The sequence below is a fragment of the Mustelus asterias genome, chromosome 22 (genome assembly GCF_964213995.1).
Source record: "Mustelus asterias chromosome 22, sMusAst1.hap1.1, whole genome shotgun sequence".
NCBI lineage: Eukaryota > Metazoa > Chordata > Chondrichthyes > Carcharhiniformes > Triakidae > Mustelus > Mustelus asterias.
The window spans coordinates 19,012,698-19,039,509 of NC_135822.1; the positions used below are offsets into that span (position 1 = coordinate 19,012,698).

General features: G+C 49.5%; 1 protein-coding gene across 1 annotated transcript in view; it reads right to left on the reverse strand.

The window, feature by feature from the left end:
* The window catches only part of LOC144509746 (paired box protein Pax-7-like), a 644,004-nt gene that overhangs the window by 541,215 nt on the left and 75,977 nt on the right, over positions 1-26,812 (reverse strand). The window contains exons 7-9 of the mRNA XM_078238530.1: positions 13,241-13,406; positions 12,176-12,393; positions 9,886-9,933 (exon numbers count right to left, since the gene is read on the reverse strand). Of these exons, the coding sequence (XP_078094656.1) occupies positions 9,886-9,933; positions 12,176-12,393; positions 13,241-13,406 (432 nt within the window). The remainder of the gene's footprint in view (positions 1-9,885; positions 9,934-12,175; positions 12,394-13,240; positions 13,407-26,812) is intronic.

Sequence of the window (26,812 nt, forward strand, 5' to 3'; positions counted from 1 at the left end):
CCAGGGAAGGCGGGAAGTGTAGACAGAGTCAATGGATGGGAGGTTGGTTTGCGTGATGGATTGGGCTACATTCACGACCTTTTGTAGTTCCTTGCGGTCTTGGGCAGAGCAGGAACCATATCAAGCTGTGATACAACCAGAAAAAATGCATTCTATGGTGCATCTGTCGGCGTATTCCCACAATGATGTGCAGGTTAGGTTGATTGGCCATGCTAAAAATTGCCCCTTAGTGTCCCGGGATGCGTAGGTTAGAGGGATTACTTGGTAAATATGTAGGGATATGGGGGCAGGGCCTGGGTGGGATTGTGGTCGGTGCAGACTCAATGGGCCAAATGGCCTCTTTCTGTGCTGTAGGGTTTCTAAGATTCTAAGAATGACTGTAACACACTCCCACAATGACTGCCAGCGCACTCCCACAATGACTGCCAGCGCACTCCCACAATGACTGCCAGCGCACTCCCACAATGACTGCCAGCGCACTCCCACAATGACTGTCGCCGCACTCCCACAATGACTGTCGCCGCACTCCCACAATGACTGTCGCCGCACTCCCACAATGACTGTCGCCGCACTCCCACAATGACTGTCGCCGCACTCCCACAATGACTGTCGCCGCACTCCCACAATGACTGTCGCCGCACTCCCACAATGACTGTCGCCGCACTCCCACAATGACTGTCGCCGCACTCCCACAATGACTGTCGCCGCACTCTCACAATGACTGTCGCCGCACTCCCACAATGACTGTCGCCGCACTCCCACAATGACTGTCGCCGCACTCCCACAATGACTGTCGCCGCACTCCCACAATGACTGTCGCCGCACTCCCACAATGACTGTCGCCGCACTCCCACAATGACTGTCGCCGCACTCCCACAATGACTGTCGCCGCACTCCCACAATGACTGTCGCCGCACTCCCACAATGACTGTCGCCGCACTCCCACAATGACTGTCGCCGCACTCCCACAATGACTGTCGCCGCACTCCCACAATGTCTGTCGCCGCACTCCCACAATGACTGTCGGCGCACTCCCACAATGACTGTCGGCGCACTCCCACAATGACTGTCGGCGCACTCCCACAATGACTGTCGGCGCACTCCCACAATGACTGTCGGCGCACTCCCACAATGACTGTCGGCGCACTCCCACAATGACTGTCGGCGCACTCCCACAATGACTGTCGGCGCACTCCCACAATGACTGTCGGCGCACTCCCACAATGACTGTCGGCGCACTCCCACAATGACTGTCGGCGCACTCCCACAATGACTGTCGGCGCACTCCCACAATGACTGTCGGCGCACTCCCACAATGACTGTCGGCGCACTCCCACAATGACTGTCGGCGCACTCCCACAATGACTGTCGGCGCACTCCCACAATGACTGTCGCCGCACTCCCACAATGACTGTCGCCGCACTCCCACAATGACTGTCGCCGCACTCCCACAATGACTGTCGCCGCACTCCCACAATGACTGTCGCCGCACTCCCACAATGACTGTCGCCGCACTCCCACAATGACTGACGCCGCACTCCCACAATGACTGTCGCCGCACTCCCACAATGACTGTCGCCGCACTCCCACAATGACTGTCGCCGCACTCCCACAATGACAGTCGCCGCACTCCCACAATGACAGTCGCCGCACTCCCACAATGACAGTCGCCGCACTCCCACAATGACTATCGGCGCACTCCCACAATGACAGTCGGCGCACTCCCACAATGACTGTCGCCGCACTCCCACAATGACTGTCGCCGCACTCCCACAATGTCCGTCGGTGAACTCCCACAATGACTGACGCCGCACTCCCACAATGACTGTCACCGCAGTGACCAAGTATCTTTTAATTTTTTTTTAAGTTTTAATTTATCTTTCTGCGTTGTTTCTTTGCACTCCCACAATGACTGTCGCCGCACTCCCACAATGACTGTCGCCGCACTCCCACAATGACTGTCGCCGCACTCCCACAATGACTGTCGCCGCACTCCCACAATGACTGTCGCCGCACTCCCACAATGACAGTCGGCGCACTCCCACAATGACTGTCGCCGCACTCCAACAATGACTGTCGGCGCACTCCCACAATGTCCATCGGTGAACTCCCACAATGACTGTCGCCGCACTCCCACAATGACTGTCGCCGCACTCCCACAATGACTGTCGCCGCACTCCCACAATGTCCGTCGGTGAACTCCCACAATGACTGTCGCCGCACTCCCACAATGACTGTCGCCGCACTCCCATAATGACTGTCGCCGCACTCCCACAATGACTGTCGCCGCACTCCCACAATGACTGTCGCCGCACTCCCACAATGACTGTCGCCGCACTCCCGCAATGACTGTCGCCGCACTCCCGCAATGACTGTCGCCGCACTCCCACAATGACTGTCGCCGCACTCCCACAATGACTGTCGCCGCACTCCCACAATGACTGTCGCCGCACTCCCACAATGACTGTCGCCGCACTCCAACAATGTCAGTCGCCACATTCCCACAATGACTGTCGCCGCACTCCCACAATGACTGTCGCCGCACTCCCACAATGACAGTCGGCGCACTCCAACAATGACAGTCGGCGCACTCCCACAGTGACTGTCGCCGCACTCCAACAATGAGAGTCGGCGCACTCCCACAATGTCTGTCGGCGCACACCCACAATGACTGTCGCCGCACTCCCACAATGACTGTCGCCGCACTCCCACAATGACAGTCGGCGCTCTCCAACAATGACTTTCGCCGCACTCCCACAATAACTGTCGGCGCATTCCCACAATGACTGTCGATGGACTCCCACAATCACTGTCGCCGCACTCCCACAATGATTGTCGCCGCACTCCCACAATGTCTGTCGCCGCACTCCCACAATGTCTGTCGCCGCACTCCCACAATGTCTGTCGCCGCACTCCCACAATGACTCTCGCCGCACTCCCACAATGACTGTCGGCGCACTCCCACAATGACTGTCGCCGCACTCCCACAATGACAGTCGCCGCACTCCCACAATGACTATCGGCGCACTCCCACAATGACAGTCAGCGCACTCCCACAATGACTGTCGCCGCACTCCAACAATGACTGTCGGCGCACTCCCACAATGACAGTTGGCACACTCCCACAATGACTGTCGCCGCACTCCCACTATGACTGTCGCCGCACTCCCACAATGACTGTCGCCGCACTCCCACAATGACTGTCGGCGCACTCCCACAATGTCTGTCGGCGCACACCCAAAATGACTGAGTTGGTTTGATTTATTATTGTCACATGTATTAACATACAGTATTGTTTCCTGCGCACTATACAGAGAAAACATACTGTTCATAGAGGAGAAAATGAGAGAGTGCAGAATGTAGTGTTACAGTCATCGGTGGGGTGTAGAGAAAGATCAACTTAATGCAAGGTAAGTCCATTCAAAGGTCTGACAGCAGCAGGGAAAATCTGTTCTTGAGTTGGTTGGTATGTGACCTCAGACTTTTGTCTCTTTTTCCCAAAGGAAGAAGGTAGAAGAGAGAATCTCCGGGGTGCGTGGGGTCCTTAATTATGCTGGCTGCTTTGCCAGGGAAGGCGGGAAGTGTAGACAGAGTCAATGGATGGGAGGTTGGTTTGCGTGATGGATTGGGCTACATTCACGACCTTTTGTAGTTCCTTGCGGTCTTGGGCAGAGCAGGAACCATATCAAGCTGTGATACAACCAGAAAAAATGCATTCTATGGTGCATCTGTCGGCGCATTCCCACAATGATGTGCAGGTTAGGTTGATTGGCCATGCTAAAAATTGCCCCTTAGTGTCCCGGGATGCGTAGGTTAGAGGGATTAGTTGGTAAATATGTAGGGATATGGGGGCATGGCCTGGGTGGGATTGTGGTCGGTGCAGACTCAATGGGCCAAATGGCCTCTTTCTGTGCTGTAGGGTTTCTAAGATTCTAAGAATGACTGTAACACAATCCCACAATGACTGCCAGCGCACTCCCACAATGACTGCCAGCGCACTCCCACAATGACTGTCGCCGCACTCCCACAATGACTGTCGCCGCACTCCCACAATGACTGTCGCCGCACTCCCACAATGATTGTCGCCGCACTCCCACAATGATTGTCGCCGCACTCCCACAATGACTGTCGCCGCACTCCCACAATGACTGTCGCCGCACTCACACAATGACTGTCGCCGCACTCCCACAATGACTGTCGCCGCACTCCCACAATGACTGTCGCCGCACTCCCACAATGACTGTCGCCGCACTCCCACAATGACTGTCGCCGCACTCCCACAATGACTGTCGCCGCACTCCCACAATGACTGTCGCCGCACTCCCACAATGACTGTCGCCGCACTCCCACAATGACTGTCGCCGCACTCCCACAATGACTGTCGCCGCACTCCCACAATGACTGTCGCCGCACTCCCACAATGACTGTCGCCGCACACCCACAATGACTGTCGCCGCACTCCCACAATGACTGTCGCCGCACTCCCACAATGACTGTCGCCGCACTCCCACAATGACTGTCGGCGCACTCCCACAATGACTGTCGGCGCACTCCCACAATGACTGTCGGCGCACTCCCACAATGACTGTCGGCGCACTCCCACAATGACTGTCGGCGCACTCCCACAATGACTGTCGGCGCACTCCCACAATGACTGTCGGCGCACTCCCACAATGACTGTCGGCGCTCTCCCACAATGACTGTCGGCGCACTCCCACAATGACTGTCGCCGCACTCCCACAATGACTGTCGGCGCACTTCCACAATGACTGTCGGCGCACTCCCACAATGACTGTCGGCGCACTCCCACAATGACTGTCGGCGCACTCCCACAATGACTGTCGGCGCACTCCCACATTGACTGTCGGCGCACTCCCACAATGACTGTCGGCGCACTCCCACAATGACAGTCGGCGCACTCCCACAATGACAGTCGGCGCACTCCCACAATGACAGTCGGCGCACTCCCACAATGACTGTCGCCGCACTCCCACAATGACTGTCGCCGCACTCCCACAATGACTGTCACCGCACTCCCACAATGACTGTCACCGCACTCCCACAATGACTGTCACCGCACTCCCACAATGACTGTCACCGCACTCCCACAATGACTGTCACCGCACCCCCACAATGACTGTCGCCACACTCCCACAATGACTGTCGCCGCACTCCCACAATGACTCGTGCGTTACACTGACAATGACTCCCGCGTTCTCTGACACCGACTACCCTGCACTATGGGAAGGATCCCCGCGTGCACTGACACGAATTCCCATGCACTCTGACAAGGAATCCCGCGCGTTCTGACATGGACTCCAATGCGCTCTGACCAGGACCCCCGTGGGCTCTGACAAGGACTCCCGGGCACTCTGACAAGGACTCCCGCCCGCTCTGACAAGGACTCCCGCACACTATGACAAGGACTCCTGCCTCCTCTGACAAGGACTCCCGCCCGCTCTGACAAGGACTCCCGCCCGCTCTGACAAGAACTCCTGCCTCCTCTGACAAGGACTCCCGCCCGCTCTGACAAGGACTCCCACCCGCTCTGACAAGGACTCCCGCCCGCTCTGACAAGGACTCCCGCCCGCTCTGACAAGGACTCCCGCCCGCTCTGACAAGGACTCCTGCCTCCTCTGACAAGGACTCCTGCCCGCTCTGACAAGGACTCCTGCCTCCTCTGACAAGGACTCCTGCCCGCTCTGACAAGGACTCCCGCCCGCTCTGACAAGGACTCCCGCCTGCTCTGACAAGGACTCCCGCCCGCTCTGACAAGGACTCCCGCCTCCTCTGACAAGGACTCCCGCGCACTCTGACAAGGACTCCCGCCCGCTCTGACAAGGACTCCCGCCCGCTCTGACAAGGACTCCCGCGCACTCTGACAATGAATGTCAAGTGCTCAATCAGTGATTCCCGTGAACTCGGCCAGTTATTTCCGGCACCCTGACAATGATACAACTGCAGTCTGACAAAAGTTCCCGCACACTCTGACAATGACTCCCGCGTTACACTGACAATGACTCACGCGTTACACTGACAATGACTCTTGTACACTCAAACAATGACACAGGAGCACTCTGAGAATCACTGTCACGCACTCGGACAATGATTTCCACGTCATACAGACAATGACTCACGCATTACACTGACAATGACTCCCGTGCGCTCTGTCATTGTCTCCCGCACGCTCGGTTAGTGACTCCTGTGAATTTGGATAATGACTGTCACATACTCTGGCAATGATCCAAGTACAGTCTAACAGTAACTCCGGCACACTCAGACAATGACAAAGATTGACACACACTCCTGTCACGCACTATGACAATGGCTCTCACAGTGGCTGCCCCGCACTCCCACCGTGACTGCCCCGCACTCCCACGGTGACCACCCCGTTCTCCCACGGTGACCGCCCCGTTCTCCCACGGTGACCGCCCCGCACTCCCACAATGACTCCCCCGCACTCCACGGTGACCGCCCCGCTCTCCCACGGTGACCGCCCCACACTCCCACAATCACTCGCCCGCACTCCCACAATCACTCGCCCGCACTCCCACAATCACTCCCCCGCACTCCCACAATCACTCCCCCGCACTCCCACAATCACTCCCCCGCACTCCCACAATCACTCCCCCGCACTCCCACAATCACTCCCCCGCACTCCCACAATCACTCCCCCGCACTCCCACAATCACTCTCCCGCACTCCCACAATCACTCCCCCGCACTCCCACAATCACTCCCCCCAACTCTCAGAATAACTGACACGCTTTCCAACAGTGACTCCTGCACACTCCGACAGTAGCTCATAGAATCATACAATCTTACATTGCAGATGGAGACCATTCGGCCCATCAGGCCTGCGCTGACCACAATCCCAATCCAGCCCTATCCCCAAAACCCCATGCATTTATTCTAGCTAGTCCCCCTGACATTAAAGGTTAATTTAGCATGGCCAATCCAACCAAACCCACACATCTTTGAACTGTGGGAGGAAACCGGAGCACCCGGAGGAAACCCATGCAGACCACACAGAGAATGTGCAAACTCCACACAGACAGTGACTCAAGCCGGGAATTGAACCCGGGTCCCTGGGTCTGTGATGCAGCAGTGCAAACCACAGTGCCACCGTGCCCGTCTCCCAGATTGACTGCTGTGCACTCCGACCGTGACTTGCCCTCCAGCCCCGACTGCCGCGTCCTCTGGCCCCAACTCCCACGCGCTCCGACCCCGACTCCCACCCCCAGCTCTGGCACACTCTGACCCCCAACTCCCGCACACTCTGACCCCATGCTCCCATGCAATCTTATGCCCGCTCCCATGCGCTCTTACCCCCGCTCCCGCACACACTTACCCCCACTCCTTTGCGCTCTGACCCCTGTACCAGCACATTCTTACCCCCACTCCTGCACGCTCTTACCCCCACTCCCGCGCACAATTACTCCCACTCCTGCACACTCTTACCCCCAGTCCCGTGCACTCTTACCCTTGCACCTGCGCGCTCTTACTCCCGCTCCCGCGCACTCTTACCCCCCCGCGTCCGCACGCTCTTACCCCTGCTCCCGCGCGCTCTTACCCCCGCTCCCGCACGCTCTTACTTCCACTCCCCCACATTCTTATCCCCGCTCCCGTGCACTCTTTCTCCTGCTCCCACATGCTCTTAACCCCGCTTCTGCGTGCTCTTACCCCCATTCTCATGCACTCTTACCCCCGCTCCCGTGCACGCTTTCTCCTGCTCCCGTGTGCTCTTACTCCCGGTCCCGTGCACTCTTATCCCCACTCCCACATGCTCTTAACCCCACTTCTGCATGCTCTTACCCCCATTCTCATGCACTCTTACCCCCGCTCCCGTGCACGCTTTCTCCTACTCCCGTGTGCTCTTACCCCCGGTCCCACGTGCTCTTACCCCGGCTCCCGCGTGCTCTTACCCCCGGTCCCGCGCGCTCTTACCCCCATTTCCGCACACTCTTACCCCGCTCCCGCACACTCTTACCCCGCTCCCGCGCAATCTGTCTCCGGCAGGCCTTGACTCCTCAGACACTAACTCCTTCAGTGTCCCATAATGCCAAACTCCGATTCACACCGACTGCCACAAGGCCTGACATCCACAGAATATTACTTTCACAATACCCGACCCAGACTACAACTCAGAACGTGGTCAGCTGCCTTTGTATTCCATTAACGTGGGCATTGCAGTCAGTAACATTTTGGAATGGGTCTTCCAATAGTTGGCACCCTCTCCCCCCATGTATAACTCCTGCCCTCTTGACTTACACCCGCAATGATCATATCCCCCCTGCAACATCGGAACACCCACATAACTGATATTGACAATGGTAATAATACAATAAGCCTAGGAGCATAACCACTGTAATAATCACCACAATCATCAAACAACCAGTGCCTGAAGACAGTGAATGAAAACACATAGTAAAATGTTTGCTAAAAGGCTGTCATTCAGACAGAACCAACAGGGGAAAGAAGCTAAGATTCTGCACTAATGGCCTTGTCTCCACTGATGATAATCCTGCTCTTTCACACTGTTAGGCTTTGTAGCTCTTCAGACTTATTTGTAATCTTACTCCTTAAGAAATTTGATTTGTTTTTTGACCAGGGGCCTGAAACTGGTTGCCAAAACAGGATATGGGTAAAATCTAGTTGTGTAGAATTCCTGTCCATTATCCACCTGAATTCTGGCAGCATCGGACAAGACACAATTGATCACCCATGATTGGATGTGGTATTGTGATGTTATGAATGTGAGGGCATGTGAGCATGCCTGATCCCTGGCATTACTGTGGGCAGCACTGGATATTGATCATGGTAGTCGACTGATTGCTTTGGGGAAACTGAGCTCCAATGAAAACTGCAACATTTTTTAGGCTCCAAAGTTCAGCTCCGCCCTATTCTTGAGCTCACCTACCCGGCAGTGGAACACTGCAGGAAATTTGTAATCTCATCTCCGGTGGACATCACATCAGCACTTTAGATGATGCAGACTCTATACAAAGAGAGAGGGGGTTCCAGATTTCCAGGCGACTTTGAGAGAAGTAGTACTTCCTGATAACACCCCTGAACAGTTCCGCTCTCATTTTAAGGTTATGCCCTCATCTTCTGAACACTTCTATGAGGGAAAATAATTTCTCTCTATCCACCAAAACAACCTCTTTGATCATAGAATCCCTGCAGTTCAGAAGGAGGCCATTCAGCCCATCAAGTCTGCACCGACTGTGACAGTACCTTAACCGGGTCCTCTCTCATGCCCTACTCCCATAAGTCCACACATTTCCCATGGCTAATCCATCTAACCTACACATCTTGGGACACTAAGGGGCAATTCAGCATGGCCAATCCACCTGACCTGCACATCTTTGAAATGTGGGAGGAAACTGGAGCACCCAGAGGAAACCCACGCATACACAGGGAGAGCATGCAAACTTCATACAGCTACCCAAGATCAGAAATGAACCTGGATTTTTGGATCTGTGAGGCAGCAGTGTGAGCTAACGACTGTGCCACCATGCCACCCATCTTAATCACTTCATTTTGGCCACGTACCTCTTTGTGACAGGGTCAGGGCTCATCACTAAGGCAGCTGTAAATTCCGCCCTGTTTCAGATCCTCCTGCAGCAGCCCAGAACTCTGCAGCAGGATGATGTACTGTGCCTAGCCAGAGAGCCATTAGGGCACAGAGAAGTCCATTCAGCCCATTGAATCCATACCAGCAGGACATCCTGTTTGGGGTTCCCAGCGACCGGGTTTTTGCTGTACAAGTGGGTGGCCCTTTGCACAGAGCCTGAAGCATCAGCATGGCTTGGTTTGAAAGCTAGTGACGTTTGCTACCAAATAAACCTGTTAGACTTTAACCTGGTGTTGTTAGACTCCTTACTTGGTTTGAAAGGGCCAGTGTGAGTGATGCAGGGTTCAACTGACTACCCTTATCAGAAGTCCGCACAAGTTAACCGTTCAGACCGGTGGTTATTGCTGCAGGGGGATGTGTGAAGTAGAAATAAAATCAGGAGTATTTTACGAAACAACAAAATTATGGCCTAGCTGTCCCTCGCAACTGAGAAAAAGCATCTGATCAGTAGATTCCATCACATGTGCTCGCCCTTTGTCTCGGTGACTGTCTCTTTCTTGCTCTCTTGGCCTCTGACTGCATGCCTAGCTCTGTCTCTCTCTCTCTCTCTGACTCCATACCTAGCTCCATGTGTGTGTCTCTCTCTCTTTCAATCTCCCTGTGTCTCACAAGTTTTCCCTTAGTATCTCACTCAGTCTCTGCCAGTCTTTTCCTTGCTCTCAGTTTCTCCTTGCCTATCTCTCTCACACACACAGAATTTCTCTCTCTCTTTCCTCCTGTCTCCCTTTGCAAAGTCTCTCTCTCTCTTACAGACACTGTCTCCTCAATTCCCTGTTTTGGAGTTTGTTCAAGTAAGTAACACAAAAAGCATTTGATTTAACATTACACACTTTAAGAAAGATTTTGCGCTTATCAAGTTTACAAGATGAATGTGTGGCAACCCACTCGAGGATGCTGGAGATACAGTAGCACATATCGAATGAAAAAAATTGACTGGGATTATGAGTTTTTCCAAAAAAAATGGGATTCGTTCCAAAAGGGGGTGGAAGCTGAAGAAAGGAACTTTCAACCAGTGCAAGAACACAGCTAGAAATCTGTGAGAAGTATTTAACTGCTCCCTGAGGATGGAGAGCAGCTTAGCTTTCCATAGGCCTGCCATAAGATCATGATGATATCTCATGCCATGTGGCAGCAATGTAGCCATGCCAAGTCAGAGTGCAGACATTGTTCCGATCGTACCAGGTGCTGCTAAGATCCGCTTCTCAGACAAGCTTTTTGCTCCACAGGGAATGTGAAAATGAAGAACTTTCCGGCAAATGTGTCATAACCCACCAGTCCATCCACTAACAGGGAGTCAGGTCATGAGAAATTGGACACACTCCAGAACAGGGCTTAACACTCTCCAAGGGTGGGATTTTTCCACCCCCGCCAACTCTGCTGTTGGCCAGTGGGAGGATCTCCCTGTCCCACCACTGCAAAGAGGTTTCCCATTGTTCACACCCACCACTGCCGAGGAACCCGCAGCAGGCGGTCACCCTTGCCGGGACCAGGAGATCCCGCCAGTGGGAACAGCCAGAAAATCCCTAGTGTCTGCCTCAGCGACTGACCAAGCAGACTTCAGTCCCTAATCCCACTTTTTCAAAGTCTCTCTTCAAGGTGCTGCCTCCCACTAGGGTTCAGCCCCTCTATGAAGGTGCTGAATCTCCCTGGGATTCAGCTCCTCTCCTCTCCTGAAGGTGCTGACTCTCACTGGGGTTCAGCTCTCCTCCTCTGCTGAAGGTGCTGACTCTCACTAGGGTTCAGCTCCCCTCCTCTCACATTCCTGTTTCTGGGAAGAGGCCTCTAATTTCTCTCTCACTCTTGGATTGGACTCAAGGTAAAGATTGTTGGATGTATCTCTCTTCTCTCACTCCTATGTTCTCTCTGTATGCTGCAAACAGTCTATAAGCTCTTTCTCTGTTTTATTGATCTCAACTCCTTTGACATTTCTCTCCTGTTCCTTTGAAGATCTAAATGATCCTCCATTCTCTTCCTCACATCACCACTGTAAACAATACACAGCGTGTCATTTCTAACTCAAACTTGTTTAATCCCAGAATTCCAGCACTATAATATCCTTCCCACTCTTATTCTTTGCTTAGCTTCAACAATCCAGAATTTCAAGCTGGCTGTTAGCTCATTTCCTGTTCTGGATCAATTTCCCTTTCAATCTTCAGCTTCAATGTCAGAACATAAATCCAAAATTCCCTAAATTCTCTGGGCATTGTTGGGCACTGTGGCTCTTAGCCTTTTACCTCATGGATTCCAATCACTTGGTTGAGTTTTTAGAAATGACCATTTGACAATCTGAATTGACCATTGAATTTGCAAACCAGATAAATGTTACCTTATTACAAAGTCCAGGCTGTCCCGATAGAATGAGTTACTTGAGGTAGAGGGAGGAGATGTAAATAGCAAGGTGCTGGCACTGAGCACTGACTCTACTGCCTGTGTCAAAAAGGCTGAAGCCCCTGCTGTATAGATTTATTTGATTTAGGATGAGTTTTAATCACAGGGTAGGGTAATGATCAACAGCTGTACCGACAGATGTTTGAGATACTGATTGTTGAAGGCTGACCTGTGGAGAGAGTCCATTGCTGACCTGGTTCATGGGGTTGTTGGCTCCTGTTGCATTCATGAAGCTGTCGGGGTAGCTGGAGAACGTATGTCGATTAGATGCTAGGCCATAGGAACCACTCTCTGCTGCAGCTGCTAGGCCACTCTGGTGCATAGATGACGGGGGGAGAGGCTGCGGTCTGTGCACAGTGCTTCCTCCATCTGAAACCAATCACATTCCTCAATCATTCAAGGCTGATACATCACACCCATATTGTACTTCTGCTCCCCTCCCACGCTCCTCTCCTCTATTCTACTCTCCTCTCCGACATTCTTCCTCTCCTCTCTTCCTTCTCCTCCCCTCTCTATTTTCCTCCTCACCCTTACTCCTTACTTCAAAACTCCATTTATCTCCTCACTTATCCTCCCCTTATCTCTCCTCCTCACCTTCCCCAGTCTGCTCTCGCTCTCCTCCTCCCCCATCTCTCTTCCTCCCCTCTTCACATCTTCTGTTCAGTTCCACAAGCTCTGTCTGCTATTGATAGCTGATGCCTGATAGCTGATGTTCAAAGACACAGGGACATCATAACTGAGCCCAGTTCTTCCTCACCCAGCATCCAGTAATGACAGATATCACTGTCAGCAATCAGGAACAAGAACCCTGGCTCATTTGAGCCCTCCGTGACCTAGAGGCTCTGAGACAAACTGCTGTCCCTCCAGCTGAGCTGGCCGAGATCCGTCAGTCTGCACAGGCAAAGGGTGGAATTTGAACTGTCTGGTCCAGATGCATCAGTGCATTTTCCCTAACTCAGTGGAATAGCTCCTTAATACGCCAACACTGAATGCTCACGCTGATATTAACTCCCAACTTTTGCCGATTGAATCTCAATTCTACTAAAAATGCGGGGAAACTGGTCTTCACTAGGGGTATGAAACAGTCTCATAGTGAACCTTGACTGGTGCCAGACCATATTTCATCTTCCTATCTGGTGAAGTAGTCCAACAAGGCAGCTAGTTCTCCACAAGCCTGACCTGCGCCCCATCCTGTTTGGACTGGAGGTGCTCTTACCTTGGGAGAGGGTAGTTGTTGGGTACGATGACTCAGGTAGCTGGTATGGGGGTAATGTTGGCATTCCAGTGGGCGGGAAGCCGCCTGGTAATAGGTGGTTGAAAGCTGCAAGCTGATTGGCTCCAGCCTGCTTACGCCACCGAGCACGACGATTACTGAACCACACCTGCAAAGTGGAGAGTATTACTGAATGCGGTAGAAATGTACTAATTGGATCAAATGTACTGATTGGATAAAAGAGAACAGAACATCAAGGGGGCAGTGGCAGAGAGAGATAAGCTCAGCACATTCTTAATTCTCCAAATTCTGTGTGGCCAAACTGAAATATTTATCCTGGATGTATTGATTTCCTCAACCTTAACCTATTTTCCTGGTCTCAACAATTGACAAAATCATTTTTGTTTCCCATCTCCTCTCTCTCATCCTTGTCTCCAGCTTCACCAAGTCTTACATTCACCCTTGTCTCCAGCTTTCTGTTTCGCCAATTCCCTTCGCCTAGTCTTACATTCTGCAGTTCCCTTTCTAAACTTCTATTTTTCCCCTCTCCTTCCTTTTCATTCACTCATATGTGAGCTGCCTCCTCCACTCATTGTCCAAAAATGCTTTACCCTGAGCTAAAGCTTGATGGTTTGCCATTGCCTTCCACTCGCAGGGGCAGAGCGAGGAGGCAGGTGCCAAGTCTATCTCAGCTGGAACAGGAATCGAATCTGCATTGTTGGCATTATTTTGAACCACAAACTAACCATCTAACCAACTGAGCTAACCGGCCCCCTTCCTTTAAAGCCCTCCTTAAAACCCATCTCTTTGATCAAGCGAATGATCACTCCAGTTAATATCTTTCTCGTTGCCTTGGCATCCATTTTATTTTTGATTTATATTTCTGTATAGCACTTTCGGATAATTGATCTATGGGACTATATAAATGCTAATTGTTGTTGTACATTTGTCCACACATATCCATGAACACATACCTTTCTCTCACCTGTGCCCTCCCTCTCTTCTGAAGGTGCCAATCTCATTGGGGTTCAGTTCAATGGGCACCAGTCATTCACCTCCAACATTTCACCCCAGTGTCCATCTTCCATTTGTAAACCTCCCTGCTGATTTTGGCAGGCTATTCTACCATGAAAGAAATCACAGCCAAGTTGGAACCACTCTTCACCTGTCCTCTTTACAGGTAAGCTTTCCATCTGGAATCACTGGGATAGTGATCAGGAGCAGGAATCCTGGCAGATTCCCCCACCACCCCCTCCCCCCCCGCCACCCTCCGCCCCCTCCCCCCCGCCACCCTCCACCCCCTCGCCCCCCCCACTCTCCCGCCCCCACCCCCTACCCCACTCGACCTGGGATACTGCAGCATCTCGAAATGCTGTTGCAGCATGTTAAAGACACAAGATCCTGGGGAGGCTTTGGATAGCAGCAAGAAAGAGGAAATGAGTGGAAATGGTGCTGGTCAATACACAGCTACAGACACATGTGAAACCCCTGACATAGATACATGCAGGTAGGTGTTGACCTCTGCAATGGTGAGGTTGTTGTACCCTAACGTGAAGTGGAGAAATCCAGAGGTTGTGTTCAAATCCCACCAGGGTATCTGAATTCAGTCAATCTGGCACCTGATAAGATACCCATGCAAGTAGTTGAATGGTCATAGAAATCCAACCGAGTCACCATGTTCCTTTGAGAAGGGAAGCTGCCACTTCTTACATGGGCTGTGACTCTAGTCCCAAACCAACATGGTTGACTGTTAATGCCCGCAAGATAATTAAAGACAGGCAAGAAATGCAAACTTGCCTATCCTCAGAACAAATAGAGAGGGTACTGAGCTCTGAGGGTCAAAGGCGAACTAATGTCAAGTGCATCACAAATGTATGCATGTGCAGCCTAACTGACTGTGTGAAAATATTTACAGTCAGACCTCAGTATGGAATCGACCCGTGTGGGTTAGCTGCTTACCCAGGCATGAATCACAAGCCTTGGCTGCTATGGGAACTGAGTGGGAAACGGGCAAGACTGCCTCCAAATGAAAATTGACAGTAACAGTTGTGAGTGGGAGTGGGAGTGTTTGCGTTAAGCCTCCAGCTACACAGAGATCTTTTGTTTTACAAAAACAGACCGAATTGCGACTCATCGGAAGCCTAGTTGGGATTACACTCAGAGTCGAGCCTGGCTTCAGAGCAAAGACTGACGCCTTTTCAAATTAATTTAAGGCATCCTCCAGAGCCACAGAACTCAGTTTTAACAGGGCTGCTTTCCAAGATATTCAGTTCAAAGTGAGCACCGCTCGTCCAAATGCTAACCGGGACACCTGGAGTGGAATTTGTCTCCAATAACAGCACATCCCAAGTAGGCTTACAACGAGTTCAAAGTGGAGAAAAACAGCCCAGAGTAGAAAACATTGGGATAAAGTCTATAGAACACAAGTAGGCACAACAAGGAAAATGGTCAATCCCAAATGGTCAATGGCACCCCATCCACAGTGTCTGAACACTCTGCCCTATATAGACTCTACCCACTTGAATCTCTGCCCACGTACATTCAATTAATCTCCTTTCATATCAATGAACAATTTATCCTGTAATAGACCCTATCCCACCTGTGTAATCCGCTGTGGGAATGTGAAATAAAAAATTTTCCTGCTCCTCAAGATAAATGAGGCAAGCTTTAGAACCTCTCTCAATAAGCTTACGTGCTACATCCTTGACCTGTTGCCTTCCTGAACTGCATATATATAAAATTACATGGACTGGCACTATTATTTGGCTTAAAGTGCGGGATTTCAGTCACACTTTGCATTGTTGCTATAATGCATTAAAAGACCTGACACAGATTGAGTCAGATATGCTCCATTACTATCTCATGCTTCTAGAAAGTCCTGTCAGAGTCGCTATGCCATACAACTGGGCCTTGCGCCTAACTCCAGTTTGTTGCTATGACGTGTCAGTGGAGCCCTCAGGAGCGTTCAAGTTAGGAATGCACCATAAATGGTTATGATACAAAGTCATAGACCAACAGCCGCCTGAGTCAGTCCTTTTTCTTTAATTTTTTTAAAATCCAATTCAATCAAATCAAGTCCAATTCAAAGTCTCAACAAGTGAGACATTCCCGATCCAAGCTGACAAGACAGGGCTCTCACTTCCCGTCTTGGGCTTGATCTACATGATCCAAGCTGATTGGAGTAGGCATTGCACCTCCTCCAAGGCTTGATCTCATTTGCATCTTAGCCAAAAGACCGAGATGCCGCTTTTAAAAATTGCTTCAAATGAAGCTAAAATGTAACCTAATGACTTCAACCAAGTACAGCATGTCGATACTACACTTTAATGCCATATCAAAACGGGGACAGGCACTGTTGCTAGAATGTAAGAAGTTTAACAACACCAGGTTAAAGTCCAACAGGTTTATTTGGTAGCAAAATCCACAAGCTTTCGGAGCCTTAAGCTCCTTCTTCAGGTGAGTGGGAATTCTGTTCACAAACAGGGCATATAAAGACACTTTATATGTGTCTTTATATGCCCTGTTTGTGAACAGAATTCCCACTCACCTGAAGAAGGAGCTTAAGGTTCCGAAAGCTTGTGACTTTTGCTACCAAATAAACCTGTTGGACTTTAACCTGGTGTTGTTAAACTTCTTACTGTGTTTACCCCAGTCCAACACCGGCATCTCCACATCATGGCTAGAATGTAACTCAGGCTTCGAGTAGTAGTATTGGCTGCTCATCATTACACTGGGCCACGGAAACAGTCACTTACTCTTAATTCTATAACTATGAGGACAATTTTTTTGTGTGTGTCTTAATCTTCAGAATTGGTCAGTACTGTTGGGCAGGCCAGGATGTGGGGAGAAGCCGGGCTCCATGTGTACAGAATCCCGCTGTGAGGAAACTAAGGGCCCGTGTGCGGCGGCGGTTTTTTTTTGTTTATATTCAATTCAATCCAATCAAAGTCCAATTCAAAGTTTCAACAAGTGAGACATTTCAGATCCAAGCTCACCAGTTCCTGTCTTGAGTTTGATCTATATGATCCAAGCTGAATGGAGCAGGCATTGCACCTCCTCCAAGGCTTGATCTCATTTGCATCTTAGCCAAAAGGCCTAGATGCCACTTTAAAAAATTGCTTCAAATGAAGCCTCAGCGTAACCTCATGACTTCAACCTAGTGCAGGACTGCAAAACTACACTTGATCTCAGCCAAAAGGCTGTGCGGCAGCGGTTATTTTAACTGCAGGTCAACATCAGACACCCGGATAGATTTCACCACAGCTCTCAGCCAGACAGCTAAACTCCCTGACCCCCATCCTGCCCACCAGATTTTTTAAAAATAAAACCTCTTCTCTTCTGCCCTATCCCTCTGAAGGGGAAAGTGCTGGGAAAAGACATCCACTTGCTGGGGGCAGACAGTGTGACACATACGCACAGGTCCAGCCTGCCATGAGGCAGTATCTCACCATCTCTAGCTCCATTCATGCCGGATGATTAAATTCCACCATCTGGCGAGGGACCGGTCAGAAACAGAGCCATGATTTTAAAAAACTAAACGTTCAAATTTCAGTCTGGAGGGCAACTTGCTGATGATATTTACTTACTAGTCATATTAAAGGAGAATCGATGGGTGTTTTTTCAATTGAATACAGCCCTATATGCTATTAAAGGAAAAGGACTGACTCGGGGAGCTGTTGATCTATGGCTTTATTTCATAACCATCTATGGTGCATTCCTAATTTGAACACTCCTGAGGGCCCCATTAAACATTCAAACTTAAGTCGGGGCGGGGGGGGGAGAGACATATTGACGATATTTACTCCAGTCATTTTAAAGGAGAATCTATGGGATGGTTTTTAATTGAATACAGCATTATATATTCCAATCAGATAAGGTGCAATTCTTACAGGCAAGTTTAGTTTCACAGCATCAACAGGTTGTTGGAATGGCCATGCAAAATGGTGCTTCCACAGAGTTTTAATCACCACTTTCTCCAAATCTCCAAAATCTGATTTGTCCGGTTTTTGATATCCTGGTGGCTGTGGATTCACAATGGCATGTTCCTGGTGGGGTCTTTTATCCACAGTTGATAGTATTTTGAATTTCTTGGGTGCTCACCCACAGGTTTTGAAACTTTCCTAGCGATGCTGTGGGCAGATCATTGCTTCATGACAGAATCTTCTGGTGAAAGCGGCGCCACCAGGCGCGCGCAGAGACCGTTAGCCGCTCGCGCCATTCAAACCAGCTGTTCGCGCGCCGGCCATGGAGCCTGCGGACGCAGTGGATGCAGCGGATGGGGATGCTGAAGCAACTGTACTTGTTCCCTCAATTTTAGATCTTGGGTGGGATTTTCCAGACCCGCCACTGCCGGGATCTATCGGCCACGCCGTTGTTGTTCATAGAATCATCGCATCCCTACAGTGTAGGAGGCCATTCGGCCCACCCAGCCTGTATCGACAATAATCCCACCCAGGTCCTATCCCTGTAACTCCACATTTTTACCCTGCTAATCTCCCTGACACTAAGGTGCAATTCAGCATGGCTAATCCAAACTCCAGTGCTCACCCTTCCCTGCCCAGGAACCTCCTTTTTTACATTTATGTTTCCTCTTTCCCATCCTTTCCCCAAAAACCCTGATCATTGCTGGCCTGCAGGTTCCTTCCACAGGTGTTTGGTGAGACGATCTGTCGCCCATTTCAGTGGTGGCTCCTCAGATATCCACCTCAGCAGGGTCTAGTGATAGTTTGACTCTGGACATCCTCATAGCAAGCGGTGGCAAGAGGCTGGATCATTTTACATGCTGGCAAGTCAAGATGAAATTATAAATTTTGGTTGCAGTCAGAGGCCTTGTTTTACAGTTTTAGAAAAGGGACATTAAAGTCGGAGTGCACACACACTGCAGATTCTTCAAGATGTTGTGAGGAATTTTCCTCTCTCCAGGGTAAGGGGAATGTGGTTAGGTGCCATTACCCCTAACCCCTTCCCAGGTGATGCCTCACTGTGTTGATCATCTTGAGTCTAACCAGGGTCCTTCTGGAGAGGACAATGTGGGGAGTTCCTGCCACATGAGGTGAGGAATGGTGATCTCTTTGTATTATATCTCCCTGAAGATAAAGTTACCAGAATAAATTTATTTGTAATAAAATGTAATCTTTGTGACAAGTGAAACAGGAACTTTGGTAAAATGAACTCCTGCCATCTGCCCAATACTCCTCAACCCAGAGAGAAGGTCGTTTATCTTAGCTGTTCAAATTCTCTGTGACATCGAGACAGGTCCCAGTGAGTACGTGAAGCACTTCAAATTTATATTGAAAGGAGCATAACATGGATCTTTCCATACCACCTGGAATGGCACTGAGATCCACAGACAGAGCAGGGAAGGCTCAGGCTTTGTTGAGGTAACTGATCTCACTTGGCATGGTATTGAGGCCCACACACACAGCAGGAAAGTTCTATCCCCAGCCAGCATGATCCTTAATCTTGGTTGGTAAATAGGCTTCCAACGGGCAAGATGCTCAGTGCCAGGGAAAAGAGTTGAAAACATCCATTGGGATGTCCGCTCCAGAACACTGAATGGGCCATGCATCAAGAAAGGGGTTATTCACTGTTTGAAAACTCTTTGGGGGAAGTGAGAATAGGGGAAGGGTTTGGTAGAAGGGGATTGTGGGGCTGGTAGGAAGGGGACAATCACTAAACCCTCCAGGGGATTGACCAAGAGTTTGGGAATATCAAGGAAGCAATGGCAGAGGAGGAAGGTAATAGGAGGTGAGAGATCATGTGGGGAAATCTCCTGGAATACCTCCAACCAGAACTGGTGACCCTTGTAATGGACGGGGTAGGGACAGTGTGGTCGTGTGGATTGGAGAAAAGAATGAAAGGCTGAATGAGAGAGGAAGAAAAAGGATACGAAATGTCAGAGAGATTATGGTAGGAAACGTTTTTTCCCCTGGATGAGTGTCGGCCAGGTAGGATTGTGTCAGTGCAGAGGGTCTGGGATTAATTACACAAGGATCTGAAGATAAGGATCAGCTCCTGCAATTTGTCAGACAAGCTAGTAAGTGATCCCTTACACAGGGGAGAGGCCCAGCATTGTGCCCTCAATTGGAACCTGCCTGTTTTATGAAGATAAATTGTCGTCCAGGTGCTGAAGTGTAACAGAGCGTAGCTACAAACATAAGAGCTCACACAGTGTGGGAGCAGGAGCTATAGTTTAGTTCAAACACCTTCCTAATCATGGCTCCTCCCACTCCACTTTGCTGCTTTTTCCTCACAGAATAGTCCGGAGGTTGGCATTGTTGACAAATGTCATTCCCTTACATGTTACATTCTTGTGGCAATTAACCCTTTAGTGACCCAACAAAGACTGACACATAAAAAGCAATGGAAGTAAAAGCAGAAGGAGGGGGAAATGCCAGGCAGGTCTACTGTGTCTGGAAGAGAAAACTAGGATAATATTCCAGGTATAAACCATTACAGGGCCCAGCTGAGAGAGGAGAAGCTGGTCAGGAAGAAACAATGGCCCAGAAGAGGGGATACCTGGATAGGGGGGAGCAGATGGAGGATTAAGGGCTTGTGTGGGGGGATGGGAAGAAAAGGGGAAGTGGTGGGAGAGGAGAGTTGGGGTGAGGGTAGTGATGAAGGGAAGAATGGGGAGAGAGCAGAGTGGGTGGAAGAATAAAGAGTGGGGGAAAGAAAGTTGGGGGAAAGAAAGTTGGGGGAGAGATAGTGGAGAGGAGAGTGGGGAAGAAAGGGTGGAGGAGAGAGAGCAGTGGAGAGCGGAGGATGAGTGTGAGATGGGGTGAGAGAGTTGAGGGGCGAGAAATTGGGGGATGGAGGTTGTGGGAGAGAAAGAGAGGATGGAGAGTGGGGGTAATGAATGGAGGGAAAGAGAGTAAGGAATAGAGCAAGGGATAGTGGGTGAGATAGAGTGTTCAGGAGTCATGGCTAGCGAGTGGAGGAGAGAGGGTGGAGAGAAAATGGGAGAGAGAAAGCAAAGGGAGTCGGGGCTAGAGAGTGAGGGAGTGTGAGTGGGTGGAGAGAAAGTGGGTGAGAGTGGGACAGAGAAAATGGGGGAGAAGGTGTGAGGAAAGTGGCGAGGGGAATAATGGGGGAAAAAGCAGAGTTGAAGGAGAGAGTGGGTGAAACTGTGAGAGGGACGGGTGCCTGGAGGAGAGGAGATTGATTTCCTGTGGATTTGCAAGTGAAAAATATTCAGTGTGATGATTGTTTCTCATCAGTGCTTTAAGAGAATATAGTGAGGAGTCTAACAACACCAGGTTAAAATCCAACAGGTTTATTTGGTAGCAAACGCCACTAGCTTTCGGAGCGCTGCTCCTTCGTCAGATGGAGTGGAAATGGATGGATGGAGATGGATTTCCACTCCATCTGACGAAGGAGCAGCGCTCCGAAAGCTAGTGGCGTTTGCTACCAAATAAACCTGTTGGACTTTAACCTGGTGTTGTTAGACTCCTTACTGTGTTTACCCCAGTCCAATGCCGGCATGTCCACATTAAGAGAATATGACAGGCAGTGCCCTTCCTGTGTGGATTCGCCTGGCTCTTGCCACATTGGCCCCTCAGGCATGTGTTTTATGCACTCATTTCCTAAGATACGTTACAGAGAGACAGTGAGATTGACCATAACTTTGCAGCATGGTGTGAGACCAGTGATGATGTGTTGGCCGCATCTTTCTCAGCTCAGTGAAATCAATGGAAATAAAAATGGTAGTGATATAAAGCAGGATCCTGATTCACTCTTAGCCAGTTTACACTATTTCACACAGTCAAAATGACCCAGAATGAGTGTTGTATATGAAAGGGCCATTGATGTAAGTTGATCACTGCCTTTCAGACTTTTGAATGCTGATTGCTCTTCATTTGTTCTTGAACCAAGTTCTATCTAATCTGCACTTACCCTGAGTCCTGTGTTCCTTTCCCATTCTGCAGTGTGTGCTGGGGTCATAGAGCGTTAATGATATCAATGCTCCTTGCACACAGGAGAGAGACTGAATACTTCCCACAATATCCTAGCTATGTGGTTGTCCCATGACTGAAGGACATGTTTGTGTCACATGGCTTCTGCTGTTTAAATAAATTCATTCACCCACAAATGAAATTAGCGTGTGGCGTGACTGCTCATCTGTACAAAGACTTGGCAATGGCAAATCCACTTTTGCCAATGAATTTGCAAAACGTTAATAGCCAAAAGTAACCAGTTAAAGAAGGCTGAAAGGTGAAGGCTGGGATTTGGGGGTCAGAAACTGCTCACAGAAAGAAAAAGAGAGAGAAAGCAGGAAAAATAAAGATGCCTTTCACATCCTTAGGACATCTCAAAGTGCTTTACAGCCTTTAGAACTGTGGTAATGTAGGAAACACGGCAGCAAATATATATATATAGCAAGCTCCCACAAACTGCAATGTGATAATGGGAAGACTATCTGTTTCAGCAATGCTGCTGCAGGACAGCACTATTTTATAATAGTGTCACAAGATTGTTTACATCCACCTGAGAGGTATAAACAGGGCCTAGGCATAACATCCGATTCCACTAGACAGTAGCTCTGACAATGCAATACTCCCTCAGTACTGATGAGGGAGAGAAAGTGACAATCTTGTGACACTATTATAAAATAGTGCTGTCCTGCAGCAGCATTGCTGAAACAGATAGTCTTCCCATTATCACATTGCAGTTTGTGGGAGCTTGCTATATATATATATTTGCTGCCGTGTTTCCTACATTACCACAGTTCTAAAGGCTGTAAAGCACTTTGAGATGTCCTAAGGATGTGAAAGGCATCTTTATTTTTCCTGCTTTCTCTCTCTTTTTCTTTCTGTGAGCAGTTTCTGACCCCCAAATCCCAGCCTTCACCTTTCAGCCTTCTTTCACTGGGAATGGAGGGATACAAAAGAGTGGTCTAGTTTGGACCAGGGAGCGGCGCGGGCTAATTGTTCCTTGTTTCTCGTTTCAAGGCTTCATTCTATGATCATCTTGCTGGTGCCAGTACAGAGCGAGACTGCGGATAGTTGGGAACCTGTCTCGGGGGCAGGGAATTCATATGGTGTTCATGGAAGTGGAAATGACTAGGGTTGGGAAGCATTTTCCGATCAGGGCCATTGTGATCTCCTGGACTCGTTTCGATCGCCTCAGGGGGTCGGAGAGGAATTTCCCAGATTTTTTTTTCCCCCATATTGGCCCTGGGGTTTTTCACTCTGGGTTTTCGCCTCTCCCTGGGGATCACATGGTCTGGAATAGGGGGGTGGGGGTGAGTTAATAGGTTGTAATGAACAAAGCATCGTAGCTGTGAGGGACAGCTCGGTGGATAGGATATTGGTATGTAGATAGGCTGGAAAATTGGGCGGGGATCCTGGATTCAGGATTCAATCCTGGACCGGGGAGCGGCGCGGGCTTGGAGGGCCGAAGGGCCTGTTCCTGTGCTGTATTGTTCTTTGTTCTTTGTTCTTTGTACTGCAATGGAGCATCAGCCTTGATTATGTGCTCAAGTCTCTGAGGTGGGACTTGAACCAACAATCTTCGGACACGAGGGTAAGAGTTCTGCTCATTGAGCTACTGCAGATGCACTGAATATAATGAGAGCAGAACTTTAACTCTCACAGTAGTGAAAAAGATGTGGAGCAGGTAAAATGGAACGGCACCATTCCCTCTCCATTCCTGATTTTAACAGTGCTGCTTTTGGCAATGGACGAGCTTCCCAATGGTCTCATTATTAAAACCAAAACAAGGGCGCAGTGAGGTACATGGAATCCTACTGCCACTTTAACCCGTTCCCAGCCAGGCATGCACTGCAATCACTGCCCAGGTACTGCTGTTTAAAAAGGTGGCAGCACACAGATGTTTCTGAAAATGAGGTATCAACCTACTGAAGCTACAACACAGGACTTTATTCATGTTAAACAGTGGAAGCAATATGCTGTAGACAGAGTCAAGTGATCCCACAACCAACAGAATAGGTCAAAGCTTTGCAGTTCTGCCACATCCAGTCATGAACAGTGGTGCAAAATTAGTAAATAATGGGAAGAGGAGACTCTCTGACTATCCCCCTCCACAATGTTGGGATAAGCTCAGCACATCTGTGCAAAAAACAAGGTTCAAGCATTTGCAACCATCTTCAGATAGAAGTGTTGAGTGGATGATCCACCTCGACCTCCTCCGGAAGTCCCCAGCATCATAGGTGTCAGTCTTCAGCCTATTAGATTCACTCCTTGCGATATCAAGAGACGGCTGAAGCACTGGATAGTGCAAAGGCTGTGGGCCATGACAATATTCCAACAACTGTACTGAAGACTTGTGCTCCAGAACTTGCCGTGTCCCGAGCCAAGCTGTTCCAGTACAGCTACAACACTGGCATCCACCTAGCATTGTGGAAAATTACCCAGGTATGTCCTGTACTCAAGAAACAGGACCAAGCCAACCCAGCCAATTACCACTCTTTCACTCTATTCTTGATGATCAGAAAAGTTCTAATATGATTCCAACATGCTTCAAGGTAGCTGAAGGACCTTTTACTCATTTCATTTTCAAGTGAGTTGCTTGTACAAAATCTCAGCTTTAAGGAGCAAGAAAATCTAGAGAAGCTTGCTTGTCGGGAGAAAGCATAAAGGCGACAGCTGTTGTGAGCACACATTCCAGAAGGATTTCTCACTGCCAGATTCTGCCTCTTCCCACCACTTTCAAGTCCACCGATCCCTCAAATATTTTTCTATATTTCAGTGTTGATGGCTCAGCCTCTCTGGGGCCTTCTGAAAGATTGCAAACATTAATCATTAAAGTGCTCACACAGCCCTAAACCCCAGCCATTCCCCACCCACACAGGCATGGGGCACAGAGCTAAAGGGTCTTTATGGTAACCTTGGAAAATAAGGCAAGCTGCAGAGGATGTTCCACCCCTCTCCCCGCCACCAAATATTCACCAAGTCCTGCACCTGACAAATGATTTTCTTCAGGGGTTTGGAATCCTCGGAGACTGAGGTGAAGAACTTTTGATGGGAAAAAGCTTGAAGGATAACTGAAGGAATGATGTTGGCCTATAATGTGAGCCGTTGGGAAGAAAAAGTATTAGTGTGAGCTGGCCATTGCCTTTCAGCTCCCTGCTCGCTTCTTTTAGTCCAGAAGGATTACGGGTGGGACAGTTGCGAGTCAGCCGTGGCTCAGTGGGTAAACACTCTTGCCTGAGTGAGAGGTTCACGGGTTCAATCCCCACTGCAGATACTCGAACACCCAATGCAGAATGACACTCCTAATGCTGCACTTCAGAAGGTGCTATCTCTTGGCATGCTAAACGAACATCCTCCTGGCCGGAGTCTCCGATCTCATTTGCCCCGCCACTGCTGCGAGCAGGAATTGAGAATTTGGTGCTCAGCCAAATCTCCATTCACTGCAATGGGACCGGAGAATACCAGCCGCCGGTGAGTTTGGAGAAATCCAGCTCCTATCTGTCCCCTCAGATGATCCCATCACTATTTCAAAAAGAGCAGGGGAGATTTCCCCAGTGTCCACACCAAGATTCATCCTTCAACAAACATGACTTAAAAACATGTTCATCGTGTTGCTGTTTCCTAATGCTACTCAGCTTCAGGTCTCCTGTTTAAATGTTCCCTAATCTGCTGTCCTGCTCAGAACAGACAGTTTATGTTGACCTCTGCTGATTTGATTTTTTTTCTGTTGATGCAGCAGTTCCTTGCATGCACTGTCTTTGCTGTTAGTGTAAGAGATGCTGAATACAACAGGGTCCCACTTTAACCCAAGCCCTCTGCCAGACAGGCTCATTGCCCAGTTCAAAGCCTTTCACCCTGTCCTGCTCCAGTTCAACTGTTTGTGGCTTGCTACCACAACATCTGCTTCTTGCCGTTTTGAATTCAGGTCCTATCAAATCACTGTTCAAAGTCATCAGTGAGAATTGTCTCCCTCCAGCTGTCCTATTTCAAACAGGCCATTCTGAATTGAAATTGAGAAATGCAGTAACAAAGCACAAAACTCACAAGCCAAAAAAAAAACATGGTTCATTTCCCGATTCTACTAATAACACAATGCGAGGAGAGGGGCAGAATGTTGAGGTCAAATAATTCACTTACAAATACTGCCAAATAGGGACTAGTGAGAGACTCTAACAAAGAGAGGCAGTTTTACATTCCGCCATAGGATTAGACAATGATACAGCACAGAAGTAGGCCATTCAGCCCATCATGGCTCTTTGAAAGATCTATGCAATTAATTTTACCCCCTTATTCTTTTCCCATGGCCCTGTACTTTAATTCCCTCAAATATTTGTCCAATTCCTTTTGAAAGTTACCACTGAATGTGTGTCCTCCCTTCCCTCCTAACTCCTCCACACATAACATTCAGATCCCAATTCTCGGCATAAGCAGAAACAAATGTCCTCATGTGCCTGTCTATCACCTAAATCGGTTCTCTGGACACCAATACTTCTGCACAGGAGGTCCAGCAGCATCTGAGTTCTGAAAAATAGTCATATTGAACTCAAAACATTAACTCTGTTTCTCCCTTCACAGGTTCTGCCAGACCTGATCAGTTTTTCCCAGCATTTTCTGTTTTTTTTAAATATTTCCAGCATCTGCA